The following is a 15,173-nucleotide window of genomic DNA, read 5'->3' as shown; positions in this document are numbered from 1 at the left end:
TTCCTCCGGGAGGAAGTGGCCAGAATAGAAAAAAAGAAGCATCTTATATCTGCTGTAGTTCAGGAGCTCCATTCACCACTCAATCGATAAACATGAACCCTATCAAAATACCAACCTAGGAATGAGGATATAGCATATATGGCTTAGTGAGTGACCACTTGTTTTTTTAATTAAAAGATTCAATTCCCTTTTCAAACAGGGGGTTATAGAAACTTGGGAAGAGAATGATAAAGTTAGGTACCTTCAATGGGGAACTCTCTAACTCAGAACATATATTTAAATCTTAACATCTCACCTTCTGATGTCTCTTTGAATTTATCGCTTTTTTTTTTCCGCCATTTCCAGGGCTTGAAGATCTTGCCAAACCCTGAGAACTTGCTCTTCCTTTTGGTAGGAGGCGTTGTGTCTCCTGCTTCCACACTGTCCATGACCATGCCTGGGTCTGCGGTGGGCTGACCTGCTTCTTCTGTTGCATGGTGAGAGGGAGAAAGGGAAGAGAATAGCCAATTTATTATTTCAGCACAATCTTGAAAATGTCCCTTCCCCTCTCTTCCTGTGGTAGTTGGAAAGGATCAGAGCAATGATAAAATAATCATGCAGACAGACTCCTTGACATCACATGGACACCAAACATCAAAATCCATAACAGATAAATTACTAAGGAGGAAAAGGAACCAAATGGAGCTGACATCATTTTAGGACAAAAATTCAATGAGATGATCATAACCAGCTCAAGTCTCTTAAAGGCACACACACACACAAATGTGGATATCTTCCCAATGTGCATGAGATCTTGCCCCAATGTAGGCTATTGCTGTTGCTATGCTCATCCTCTTGGCATGGGGGAAGGCCTGTCTCAGCTAACACCACTATCTCTTGTGTCATTGAAGCAGAGAATTCTACCATCGGTGAGTGAGTCATTATTCTCTGTTAAACACTGCCCTCCCTTGCCCTCCTTTTTCAGGATATAAATAGTTCAGGGAGGGGGGTAACACTTAAGTATTAACACCTTACTTGTATATGTTATCAGATTATTTTCCCTCTTTGCAAAAAAAGACCTTAGGTAGTTTTGGAGTATTGGAAGGGGCTTGGGGGGCGGGGTGAGGCAGGGGTATTAGTGCTTCAAAATAAAGGAAAACTTTTTTGAAAGTAGAGATGAGATTTCAGTTTGCTTATTACAATATTGCTTTAGGGACAATCCCGATTCTAAAGATTTGACAAGAAACATAACTGACATGATAAATGTGCAGGATCGAAATGAAAGGCCATGAGTCCCTCATAATGACCACACATGCAGGGTTTAGTGAGTGAGCTTTAGTGGCAGAGAAAGGAGCAGCCAAGACTGGGCCAAGAATAATAAAAAAAAGCAGGAAGGCAACAAAAAAAGCAGGAAGGCAACACAATACAACTTTGCACTCCACCTACTGTCCCAGCGTTCTTTGGAGAAGTCTAGAGGAGAAGAAAAAAAAGAGTAATGTGGAATAACAATCCTGGAATTAAATTGGGACCTTTACTTTATAGAAATACATCAAGGACCACATGCTGTATAATCACATGTAATAAGTTAACATGTTTATTGTAAACAATTTCACATTTGAAGCAAATAATGCATTTGGAGGTGGGGAGGACAAAGGGGCATAATGTATACTCTTAAAAAAAACCCTCTTGGGCTTCCCTGGTGGCGCAGTGGTTGAGAGTCTGCCTGCCGATGCAGGGGGCACGGGTTCGTGCCCCGGTCTGGGAGGATCCCGCGTGCCGCGGAGCGGCTGGGCCCGTGGGCCGTGGCCGCTGGGCCTGCGCGTCCGGAGCCTGTGCTCCACAGCGGGAGGGGCCGCAGCGGTGAGAGGCCCGCGTACCGCAAAAAAACCCCACAAAAAACAAAACAACCCTCTTAATTCAATAGATATTTTTTCATATGAGAAAATACACAATCAACAAGCATTAATTTTTTTAAAGAAACACTTGACAGATTCAATCTTTTTTCAGTTCATAGATGCTGAGTCTAGGGAAGTCCGTTGATAAAGGTAAGATTTACACAACAGTAATTATCAGAGCGACTGCAGCAATGGCTGCTGATGCATTACTTTGCTATGCCTAAGATGACATAGGCAAAACAGGGGTCTGGTTCCTGAAGTGCAACGGATGAAGATGACAGAGGACAGTGACTCTTTTCTGTACTTGAGGGCATCTTGGGCCTCAACTACTTTAATCCTTTACATGAAATGCAATAGAACATGGTTATAACATTGGATCATATTTTTTAAAGTTTAGTTGCTAGAGACGTAGAATAACTCCTATCCTAACAATTTCCCCTCAGTGGTACCCCAGGATGGACCACCAAGAGTGGCACTAGGGTGAACACATGGTACTGTTTTTAAGAGTGAGTGCTTTAACTAAGACAGTATTCTACCAATTGTGGAATGTCAATGAGACCTGGACACATTTCAGAGCATTCATGATATCATAACATTGGTATTTAACATATGTTAATGATGACACTTTCAGAAATGGAGATAAGTATCATAAGTTGTTCATTCTCAAAGAGTAGCCTTCCTTACAGAGACAAGGAAGGACTGAAACTTTAAATCTCTTGCTAACCCACCCACTGAGTGAAATTCACTGAGTTCCAAAAGACACACAGGAAAATGCCTGTTTGGTTAAAAGTAATAGGGAAGATAATATAAAAAAACAAAACCCAAACCAAAACAAACAAAACCCCAAACTAACAGTATGAAAGTAAAGGTTATTAGCGCTATGTGACGCTTTTACAAAGAAAAATAGCCAAAAACTTTTAGGAATGTTAGGTGGTAACATATTCACAGAAAAGTTCCTGTCTGTAAAGTCCTAAAATGAAATATATCCAATCTAGCCTGCTTCCACTATCTTCTTAGATATCTAATGACCTTCTAAAGTAGGATTTAGTTCAACCCTTTTAGTTCTTCATTATATAGAACAACAAATTTATCTGTCCTCTTTCTCTTATACATTCAAAACAAGAAAATCATGATATCCTTTCAAACATATTTACGCCTGCTAGCATACGAACTCAAAATAAGTTCAGTTTCTATTAAGTCACAGTGTGTGTGGAAAATACCAACAGCTTATGATAAAAATGAATGCATCTGCCATCAAGGCACTGAAAACAAAAAGCAAAGAGAGCAGTACTTTTTTTCTTTGACGCTTTATGAAAATGTGTTTAATCCTCATGTCCATAAAACTTTTAGAAACTGGTATGCCTCTTGCATCAGGCAGTGAGGTTCAGCCACACCAAGTCCTGACCCAGTTATCATCCCAAATTCATTCATTCATATTCTTATATTCTCACATTCTCCTTTCCTTCCCCTTCTCCCCTCCTCACTTTCATGACAAACAGAACATTATTTCCGTGACACCCAAATCTGTTCCAAATACTTGGAATCAGCCCAGTTGCCTTTTCAAAACACAGAATCTCCAGGAGCTGGGACCTAAAAATCTGTTTTAAAAAAATTTCTCAGGCAATTCTTATGATTAGTCAGCTTGTTAAATGCAATTCCAGATTACTATCTGGAAAACTTTTACATGTTAAAAGAGACAGGCAGACATTCTCTGCACGTAACCTAATTCTTTCTTTCTCCCTCCCTCCCTTCCTTCCTTCCTTCCTGCCTCTCTCCCTCTCTCCCTTCCTTCCTTCCTTTCTTCCCTTCTTTATTTTTGGCCGCGTTGGGTCTTCGTTGCTATGTGCGGGCTTTCTCTAGTTACAGCAAGCGGGGGCTACTCTTCGTTGTAGTGCATGGGCTTCTCATTGCGGTGGCTTCTCTTGTTGTGGAGCATGGGCTCTAAGCACTTGGGCTTCAGTTGTTGCAGCATGTGGGCTCAGTAGTTGCAGCATGCAGGTCACTTCAGTAGCTGTGGCACACGGGCTTAGTTGCTCCGTGGCATGTGGGATCTTCCTGGACCAGGGATTGAACCCGCATCCCCTGCATTGGCAGGCGGATTCTTAACCACTGCGCCACCAGGGAAGTCTCTATTTATTTATTTTTTGATGTGGACCATTTTTGAAGTCTTTATTGAACTTGTTACAATATGGCTTCTGTTTTATGTTTTCATTTTTTGGCCATGAGGCATGTGGGATCTTAGCTCCCTGACCAGGGATGGGACACGTACCCCATGCATTGAAAGGCAAAGTCTCAACCACTGGACCACCAGGGAAGTCCCTATTATTTTTTAAAAAAATATTTATTTATTTATTTATTTATATGGCTACGTTGGGTCTTAGTTGTGGCACGTGGGATCTTTGCTGCGGCATGTGAGATCTTTTGTTGCGGCGTGGGGGCTATCTCTAGTTGTGGCATGTGGGCTCTACAGCATGCGGGCTTAGTTGCCCTGTGGCATGTGGGATCTTTGTTCCTCAACCAGGGACTGAACCCATGTCCCTTGCATTGGAATGAAGATTCTTAAACACTGGATCACCAGGGAAGTCCCTAACTAGGTATTATTTAGAACTAGAATAGGGGCCAGGGCCATGAACATATTTTTTCAAATACAGGTTAAAAATAGAGTAGGGGGCTTCCCTGGTGGCGCAGTGGTTGAGAGTGCACCTGCCGATGCAGGGGACACGGGTTCGTGTCCCGGTCTGGGAAGATCCCACATGCCGCGGAGCGGCTGGGCCGGCGAGCCACGGCCGCTGAGCCTGTGCATCCGGAGCCTGTGCTCCGCAATGGGAGAGGCCACAACAGTGAGAGGCCCGCGTAACGCAAAAAAAAAAAAAAAAATACAGTAGGAAGTTACATGCACTGCATTACCTAAACTATAATATACATTAAAAAGGAGAATGGGATATTCACAGAAAGTTAGACAAAATGAAAAGGCAGAGGACTTTGTACCAGATGATGAAACAACATAAAACCCCAGAAAAACAACTAAATGAAGTGGAGATAGGCAACTTTCCAGAAAAAGAATTCAGAATAATGATAGTGAAGATGATCCAGGACCTCGGATAAAGAATGGAGGCAAAGATCAAGAAGATGCAAGAAATGTTTGACAAAGACCTAGAAGAATTAAAGAACAAACAAACAGAGATGAACAATACAATAACTGAAATGAAAAATACACTAGAAGGAATCAATAGGAGAATAACTGAGGCAGAAGAATAAGTGACCTGGAAGACAGAATGGTGGAATTCACTGCTGTGGAACAGAATAAAGAAAAAAGAATGAAAAGAAATGAAGACAGCCTAAGAGATAAGAGACCTCTGGGACAATATTAAACATAACAGCATTCGCATTATAGGTGTCCCAGAAGGAGATGAGAGAAAGGACCCGAGAAAATATGTGAAGAGATTATGGCTGAAAATTTCCCTAACATGGGAAAGGAAAAAGCCACCCAAGTCCAGGAAGCGCAGAGAGTCCCAGGCACATTAAACCCAAGGAGAAACATGCCAAGACACATAGTAATCAAACTGACAAAAATTAAAGCCAAAGAAAAATTATTAAAAGCAGCAAGGGAAAAATGACAACATACAAGGGAACTCCCATAAGGTTAACAGCTGATTTCTCAGCAGAAACTCTATAAGCCAGAAGAGAGTGGTATGATATATTTAAGGTGATGAAAGTTAAGAACCTACAACCAAGATTACTCTACCCGGCAAGGATATCATTCAGAATCGACAGAGAAATCAAAAGTTTTACAGACAAGCAAAAGCTAAGAGAATTCAGCACCACCAAACCAGCTCTACAACAAATGCTAAAGGAACTTCTCTAAGTGGGAAACACAAGAGAAGAAAAGGACCTACAAAAACAAACCCATAACATTAAGAAAATGGTAATAGGAACATACATATTGATAATTACCTTAAACGTGAATGGATTAAATGCTCCAACCAAAAGACACAGGCTCGCTGAATGGATACAAAAACAAGACCCATCTATATGCTGTCTACAAGAGACGCACTTCAGACCTTGGGACACATACAGACTGAAAGTGAGGGGATGGAAAAAGATATTCCATGCAAATGGAAATCAAAAGAAAGCTGGAGTAACAATACTCATATCAGATAAAATAGACTCGAAAATAAAGAATGTTACAGGATACAAGGAAGGACACAACATAATGATCACGGGATCAATCCAAGAAGAAGATATCATAATTATAAATATATATGCACCCAACATAGGAGCACCTCGATACACAAGGCAACTGCTAACAGCTAGAAAGGAAGAAAACAAGGGTAACACAATAATAGTGGGGGACTTTAACACTTCACTTACACCAATGGACAGATCATCCAACAGAAAATTAATAAGGAAACACAAGTTTTAAATGACACCATAGACCAGATAGATTTAATTGATATTTATAGGACATTCCATCCAAAGACAGCAGATTACATTTTCTTCTCAAGTGCACACAGAATATTCTCCAGGACAGATCACAACTTGGGTCACGAATCAAGTCTGGTAAATTTAAGAAAACTGAAATCATATCAAGCATCTTTTCTGACCACAATGCTATGAGACCAGAAATAAATTACAGGGAAAAAAACGTAAACACATGGAGGCTAAACAAAACATTACTAGATAACCAAGAGATCAATGAAGAAATCAAAAAATATCTAGAGACAAATTACAACGAAAACACGACGAACCAAAACCTATGGGATGCAGCAAAAGCGGTTCTAAGAGGGAAGTTTACAGCAATACAAGCCTACCTCAAGAAACAAGAAAACTCTCAAATAAACAATCTAACCTTACACCTAAAGGAACTAGAGATAGAAGAACAAACAAAACCCAAAGTTAGTAAAAGGAAAGAAATCATAAAGATCAGAGCAGAAATAAATGAAATAGAAACAAAGAAAACAATATAGCAAAGTGAATAAAACTAAAAGCTGGTTCGTTGAGAAGATAAACAAAATTGATAAACCTTTAGCCAGACTCAACAAGAAAAACAGGGAGAGGACTCAAATCAATAAAATTAGAAATGAAAAAGGAGAAGTTACAAGGGACACTTCAGAAATACAAAGCATCCTAAGAGACTACTACAAGCAGCTCTATGCCAATAAAATGGACAACCTGGAAGAAATGGACAAATTCTTAGAAAGGTATAACCTTCCAAGACTGATCCAAGGAAGAAATAGAAAATATGAACAGACCAATCACAAGTAATGAAATTGAAACTGTGATTAAAAATCTTCCAACAAACAAAAGTCCAGGACCAGATGGCTTCACAGGTGAATTCCATCAAACATTTAGAGAAGAGTTAACACCCATCCTTCTCAAAGTCTTCTAAAAATTGCAGAGGAGAGAACACTCCCAAACTCATTCTATGAGGCCACCATCACCCTGATACCAAAACCAGACAAAGATACTACAAAAAAAGAAAATTACAGACCAATATCACTGATGAATATAGATGCAAAAATCCTCAACAAAATACTAGAAAACAGAATCCAACAACACATTAAAAGGATCATACACCATGATCAAGTGGGATTTATCCCAGGGATGCAAGGATTCTTCAATATACTCAAATCAATCAATGTGATATACCATATTAACAAATTGAAGAAGAAATAACATATGATCATCTCAATAGATGCAGAAAAAGTTTCTGACAAAATTCAACACTCATTTATGATAAGAACTCTCCAGAGAGTGGGCACAGAGGGAACCTACCTCAACATAATAAAGGCCATATACGACATACCCACAGCAAACATCATTCACAATGGTGAAAAACTGAAAGCATTTCCTCTAAGATCAGGAACAAGACAAGGGTGTCCACTCTCGCCACTATTATTCAACACAGTTTCGGAAGTCCTAGCCACAGCAATCAGAGAAGAAAAAGAAATAAAAGGAATACAAATTGGAAAAGAAGAAGTCAAACTGTCACTGTTTGCAGATGACATGATACTATACATAGAGAATCCTAAAAATGCCGCCAGAAAGCTACTAGAGCTAATCAATGAATTTGGTAAAGTTGCAGGATACAAAATTAATACACAGAAATTTCTTGCATTCCTATACACTAACAATGAAAGATCAGAAAGAGTAATTAAGGAAACACTCCCATTCACCATTGCAACAAAAAGAATAAAATACCTAGGAATAAACCTACCTAAGGAGGTAAAAGACCTGCACTGAGAAAACTATAAGACAATGATCAAAGAAATCAAAGATGACATAAACAGGGGCTTCCCTGGTGGTGCAGTGGTTGAGAGTCCACCTGCCGATGCAGGGGACATGGGTATGTGTCCCGGTCCGGGAGGATCCCACATGCCGCAGAGCAGCTGGGCCCGTGAGCCATGGCCACTGAGCCTGTGCGTCCGGAGCCTGTGCTCTGCAATGGGAGAGGCCACAACAGTGAGAGGCCCGCGTACCGCAAAAAAAAAAAAAAAAAAAAAAAAAAAAAAAGATGACACAAACAGATGGAGAGATATACCATGTACTTGGATTGGAAGAATCAATATTGTGAAAATGACTATACTACCCAAAGCAATCTACAGATTCAATGCAATCCCTATCAAATTACCAGTGGCATGTTTTACAGAACTAGAACAAAAAATCTTAAAATTTGTACGGAGACACAAAAGACCCCCAATAGCCCAAGCAGCCTTGAGGGAAAAAAACGGAGTTGGAGGAATCAGACTCCCTGACTTCAGACTACACTACAAAGCTACAGTAATCAAGACAATATGGTACTGGCACAAAAACAGAAAAATACATCAATGGAACAGGACAGAAAGCCCAGAGATAAACCCACGCACCTATGGTCAACTAATCTACGACAAAGGAGGCAAGGATATACAATGGAGAGAAGACAATCTCTTCAATAAGTGGCGCTGGGAAAACTGGACAGCTACATGTAAAAGAATGAAATGAGAACACTCCTTAACACCATACACAAAAATAAGCTCAAAATGGGTTAGAGAACTAAACATAAGACTGGACATTATAAAACTCTTAGAGGAAAACATAGGAAGAACACTCTTTGACATAAATCACAGCAAGATCTTTTTTGATCCACCTCCTAGAGTTATGGAAATAGAAACAAAAATAAACAAATGGGACCTAATGAAACTTAAAATCTTTTGCAAAGCAAAGGAAACTACAAACAAGACGAAAAGACAACCCTCAGAATGGGAGAAAATATTTGCAAATGAATCAACGGACAAAGGATCAATCTCCAAAATATATAAACAGCTCATGCAGCTCGATATTAACAAAACGAACAACCCAATCGAAAAATGAGCAGACCTAAATAGACATTTCTCCAAAGATGACATACAGATGGCCAAGAAGCACATGAAAAGCTGCTCAACATCACTAATTATTAGAGAACTGCAAATCAAAACTACAATGAGGTATCACCTCACACCAGTTAGAATGGGCATCATAAGAAAATCTAGAAACAATAAATGCTGGAGAAGGTGTGGAGAAAAGGGAACCCTCTTGCACTGTTGGTTGGAATGTAAAGTGATACAGCCACTATGGAGAACAGTATGGAAGTTCCTTAAAAAACTAAAAATAGAATTACCATATGACCCAGCAATCCCACTACTGGGCATATACCCTGAGAAAACCATAATTCAAAAAGACACATGCACTCCAATGTTCATTGCAGCACTATTTACAATAGCCAAGTCATGGAAGCAACCTAAATGCCCATCGACAGATGAATGGATAAAGAAGATGTGGTACATATATACAATGGAATATTACTCAGACAGGGACGAAACTGCGTCATTTGTAGAGACGTGGATGGATCTAGAGACTGTCATATAGAATAAAGTAAGTCAGAAAAACAAATATCATATATTAACGCATATATGTGGAACCTAGAAAAATGGTACAGATGAACCGGTTTCCAGGGCAGAAAAAGAGACACAGATGTAGAGAACAAACGTATGGACACCAAGGGGGTAAAGTGGCGGGCAGGGGGGAGCGGTGTTGGTGGTGGAATGAATTGGGAAATCGGGATTGACATATATACACTAATATGTATAAAATAGATAACTAATAAGAACCTGCTGTATAAAAAAATAAATAAAATTCAAAAATTCAAAAAAAAAGGAGAATGCAAAGAACTAAACGAAAATGTAAATATAATTTGATGATAGGACTACAGGATATCTGTGCTTCTTTTAGCTTCTTCTATTTTTTGTGTGTGTGTTTTTTTATTTTACAGTGAACATGTATGGCTTTTATAATTGGAATAAAAACAAATTTACTTTGAAAGTGGGAGCTTTCAAATCATAACAGTTAATAAAGGCCAGCATATATATAAGTACATAAAAGTAAGCAATTCTTTCTAAACATTAGGTTCCTATAAAAATGAATTATTTCCGGGCTTCTCTGGTGGCACAGTGGTTAAAAATCCACCTGCCAATGCAGGGGACACGGGTTCAAGCCCTGGTCCAGGAAGATCTCACATGCTGCGGAGCGACTAAGCTCGTGTACCACAACTACTGAGCTTGCGCTCTAGAGCCCACGAGGCACAGCTACTGAGCCCATGTGCCACAACTACTGAAGCCCGCGTGCTTAGAGCCCGTGCTCCGCAACAAGACAAGCCACTGCAGCGAGAAACCCACGCACTGCAACGAAGAGTAGCCCTCGCTCGCCACAACTAGAGAAAGCCTGCGCTGAGCAACAAAGACCCAATGCAGCCAAAAAAAAAAAAATTTCCTACATAAAAATCATAGTCTGAAGTATTAAGCAAATTAAACCATTCAAGGACATTTTCTTAGGGTAGTGACACATGTTAAAGTAAGTAGGTTTGGATCACCCAAGCAACAGTTTCTAGTCCTACATTCTTTTAAGAATACCACCCTTGTTCACCGTGAGTACAACCTTGTGCTAAAGGAGCCAGAGACCAAATTTAACGGTAATCTAAATTCACCAGGTGTAAGCTTTTCAGCTGTGGAATAAAGGGTTTTAAAGTATGCATAAATTCGTTTTAGCAGTGGCTGATTAGATCTAATTGAAGCCACTAATCTCCGTAGCATTCTTGGATCCACTGAAACTATTCAGGCTTCCTACTGTGAATTTTTGTCTGACTTTAAGAAAATTCACTTGCATCACTTAGAAAACTGCAATAGAAAGAGAAACTGATGGATGAATAAATTATACAAGAAAAAGTATACTCAGGTACTGAGAAACCATCTTTTTTATTTTATTTTATTTTATTTTATTTTGGTGGTACCCGGGCCTCTCACTGTTGTGGCCTCTCCCGTTGCGGAGCACAGGCTCCGGATGCGCAGGCTCAGCGGCCATGGCTCACAGGCCCAGCCACTCTGCGGCATGTGAGATCTTCCCGGTCCGGGCCACGAACCCGTGTTCCCTGCATCGGCAGGCGGACTCTCAACCACTGCGCCACCAGGGAAGTCCCGATCTTTTTTATTCTTAATGATACAATTACACCTCAAATATTGTTTCTGTACTCATAAATAAAGGGCTTAGGGAGGTGAATTTGAAACTGTTCATAAGCAAACCTGCACATCAACCAAATATTTGTTCTCAACAATTCTGATTTTATGACCATCCCCTCCCATTTCCAATTTTTAAAAATTTATTTATTTTTGGCTGCACTGGGTCTTTGTTGCTGTGCGCGTGCTTTCTCTAGTTGCGGCAAGCGGGGGCTACTCTTCGTTGCCGTGCACGGGCTTCTCCTTGCGGTGGCTTCTCTTGTTGCAGAGTACAGGCTCTAGGCATGCAGTTCCAGTAGTTGTGGCATGCAGGCTCAGTAGTTGTGGCTTGCAGGCTCTAGAGTGCAGGCTCAGTAGTTGTGGTGAACGGCCTTGCTCCGCGGTATGTGGGATCTTCATTGACCAGGGCTCAAACCCGTGTCCCCTGCACTGGCAGGCTGATTCTTAACCACTGAGCCACCAGGGAAGCCCCCATTTCCAATTTGACAGAAGAAATACAGGCTTGGAGTCACATTTGGATACCCCACTGTTTCTATTTAAACTCAGTATGGAATTTAAAATGTCCTCATGGTCTCATTCTGTTTTCCAATGAGAACCAAAACAAGGTGGCTTTTCCCTCCTTGTTTCCCTTTGTTTGCCAGAAAACAGGGTGTAGAATGCTGGCTATAGTTTTAGGATTGTGTGTTCCAAGGAAGTCATGCAGCCGCAGGCCACTAGGAAAGCAATTCACAGAGTTGGAGGTCTTGGTGTTTTTTGGAGGGGGTGGAGTTAGGAGAGGAAGATAACTAAATACAGTTTGGAGTTTCCAGTTTGAGAAGTACCCTGAAACTATGCCCCGGTGTTTAAACTACTTACTCCCTCCTCCAAGTTGTAGCTAGCACCTCACATTTCAGAGGCTTGTTTCTTATTTCACATATTATGCAGAGTTCTAGCAGTTTCTTTCTTCAACCCTAAGTTTTTTCCTGGTCAACATTTAATTCAATGTTTTTTAGCTCAAGTTTAGTTGTTCCAGGTGAATTTCTGAGGTGATTTTAAAATAAATGTATAGTATTATTAAAAAATAACTTAGCACTTTTCATCTTCACATAAACTATTTGCTACAGATACATGTTATACCCACATTACTTGCTAGAGATAAGGGATAAAACAGGGTTAAACGGTAAACCTAGTTCATTTGAGAATCTGATTTACAACCAATTAGTCATTCACGTTGGAAGGCAAGGTAAGGCACAGGCAATTGTAGTTGACAGATAACTTAGTTTTCAAGATAGCCTTCACTAGGCTTAGTAATAAGCAACAAAATTACTGGGACTGTCTTAGTTCCACACCTATTTCTTATACCTTGTCGGGTCTTAAAAAATGTGTAGATTTAAAGTGTATAAAATTCTCTCATTTTACCCCCAAAACTTTTAATAATCAGTTATTGTCCGAAACTTAAAAATACATAGCTTTGTGCAACGAGATACATACTCCATTATCAAGAGGTACCAATTATCTTTTTTTTTTTTAAGTTTAAGGTATATGGCATAATGGTTTGACTTAAATATGTTGTGGCCAATTACTTTTATAATCTAATGGTTCTGTTTAATTATCTTTTATGCCCATCTAGCTTGAAACAGATCTTGCTTTTATACAATCATTTTAACAGCATTAGAATTCTGTAAATGGAGAACACTAATTTATGGTACTTACACTATTGTACTTATACTCATTTTTGCCTTCTGAAAGAGGATTATTATTGAATTTAAAAAACTGTTTTAGAAAACAACAAAATTACAGAAAGCAAAACCTGCCACTAATGAACAAAGCAGGCTTTGTCTAGGGCAGGCCCATAACTTCCCTTGGAAATACTGCATAGTTCTGACCTTTGGGAAATAGAACTGGGCAAAGTACTCAAGAAGATAGCCAGGGAGAAGGTCTCTCTCTGTACCTGCAGGTACAAGTAGGTCTGAGGTTCCAACTCTGGGAAAAGAGATCTTTGACCGTAACTGCGTCAAGAAGTGATGCTGCTTTACTCTGGCAATTTGATATGTATACTTTTTTGATAAAAGTTCTAAGTTGAGAGAAAGGTTTTAAGGTGAGGTGCCAGAAAATATATTGTCTCATGGAAAAAAACTTTAAACCTATCAAAATTAACCTGCAAGTAGAAAGAGGGAATATACTGTTGTGACAATAGGCCATTCAGAAAATCTACTGAAGCAGAAAGAGGGAATAATAATTCTTGATTGGTATTCAACAGAAAATCCTTTAAGGAGTACATGACAGACCCCTAACACTTTCTCTTGATTCCTGGATTACATGAAGAAAGTATACCTGTTCCTTCTTTCTCAGAAGCATTTATTTTTAGATCTAGATAGGTATGAGAAATGTCTCTGATAATTCTGGTGACCAAATAATGCCAAGTGTTCTTCTTTCAAGTCTCATGAAGAAGTTTATTTTTAATTAATCCATCGATTATTTATTTCTATGCTAATATTGTTCTATAGCTATATTAAAATTTATTCATCCAGCAATCTCCTAACTTTGCCTCCAAATAACAAAATTATTTCTAAAGCACCTTTCCCAAAACCACTCCTATTCTCATGTGGGAGAACACGTAACAACAAATTTCAGAGTAAAATGAATCGAATACTGATGGAAAAGGAATGAAGGAAAGAGGAAATATTACAACAGTGGTCCCCAACCTTTTTGCCACCAGGGACCAGTTTCGTGGAAGACAATTTTTCCATGGATGGGGGGGGTGCGTGGGGGATGGTTCAGGCAGTAATATGAATGAGGGGATGCTGGTATGCAGCCTGGGGATTGGGAATTCCCATATTACAATATGACATCTTTTAAAGCAATATATTCTTATACAAAGGAAAAGTGGGGGAAAAAGAGGCTAATTATTGAGTGAAAGGTATATGATGGGGAAAAAAAAAAACAGAGCTAGAGAGAGGGAATGGAAAGTTAGAGAGAGAAGGAAAGTTCCAGCTTAAATGGTTGGGTAGAATTCACTAAAATTCTTGGTACTTCCCTGGTGGTCCAGTGGCTAAGACTCCATGCTCCCAATGTAGGGGGCTGGGTTCGATCCCTGGTCAGGGAACTTGATCCCACATGCATGCTGCAACTAAGGGTTCGCATGCTGCAACTAAAGATCCCGTGTGCCGCAACTAAGACCCGGCTCAGCTAAATAAATAAATAAATATCTTTGGTCTTGTGCCTAATTTAAGGACATGTGCTAAATCAGCTGTTTTTTTTTTAGCTGTTTGTTTTAATATGATACATAGTAAAGGATTCTAGTGAACACAGAAACAGCTTTTTATGTTGACTGAGAACTACAAAGTATTATTTGAAAGTTTTATCTCAGTAAATCCTTTTTTTGGCCGCGCTGCACAGCTTGCGGGATCTCAGTTCCCAGACCAGGGATTGAACCTGCGACGTGGCAGTGGAAGCCCAGAATCCTAACCACTAGGCTACCAGGGAACTCCCCACTTCACAGGACTTTTATTAGGATTATTGGTAGAAGGAAAAATTGATGAATGATGAGCCCTACTTTTTTTTAATAGGCAGAAAAAATCTGAAACTTTATCTGTTGAGATGAAATTTTTTGTCTAGTATATAGATGTTAAATGGGCATTCTTCATAAATATTACCACTCATTAGTACGCTGTACCTGCTTACCCATTTCTTGCTTTTCAAAGACCTTTCATTTCCATCTCATAGATAAATGCCTAGCATGATTTACATCCTGACTTGTTAACAGAGAACCACCTTTGTAGTAGAAACCACAGGA

General features: G+C 39.6%; 1 protein-coding gene across 1 annotated transcript in view; it reads right to left on the bottom strand.

Annotated features, from left to right (window-relative positions):
- Positions 1–15,173, bottom strand: part of PHACTR4 (phosphatase and actin regulator 4) — a 47,348-nt gene that overhangs the window by 30,289 nt on the left and 1,886 nt on the right. Inside the window, exon 2 of the mRNA XM_065882286.1 lies at positions 296–466. Within this exon, the coding sequence (XP_065738358.1) occupies positions 296–466 (171 nt within the window). The remainder of the gene's footprint in view (positions 1–295; positions 467–15,173) is intronic.

Source organism: Phocoena phocoena, chromosome 1 (genome assembly GCF_963924675.1).
Source record: "Phocoena phocoena chromosome 1, mPhoPho1.1, whole genome shotgun sequence".
Taxonomy (NCBI): Eukaryota; Metazoa; Chordata; class Mammalia; order Artiodactyla; family Phocoenidae; genus Phocoena; species Phocoena phocoena.
This window is presented reverse-complemented; position numbering and strand designations above follow the sequence as displayed.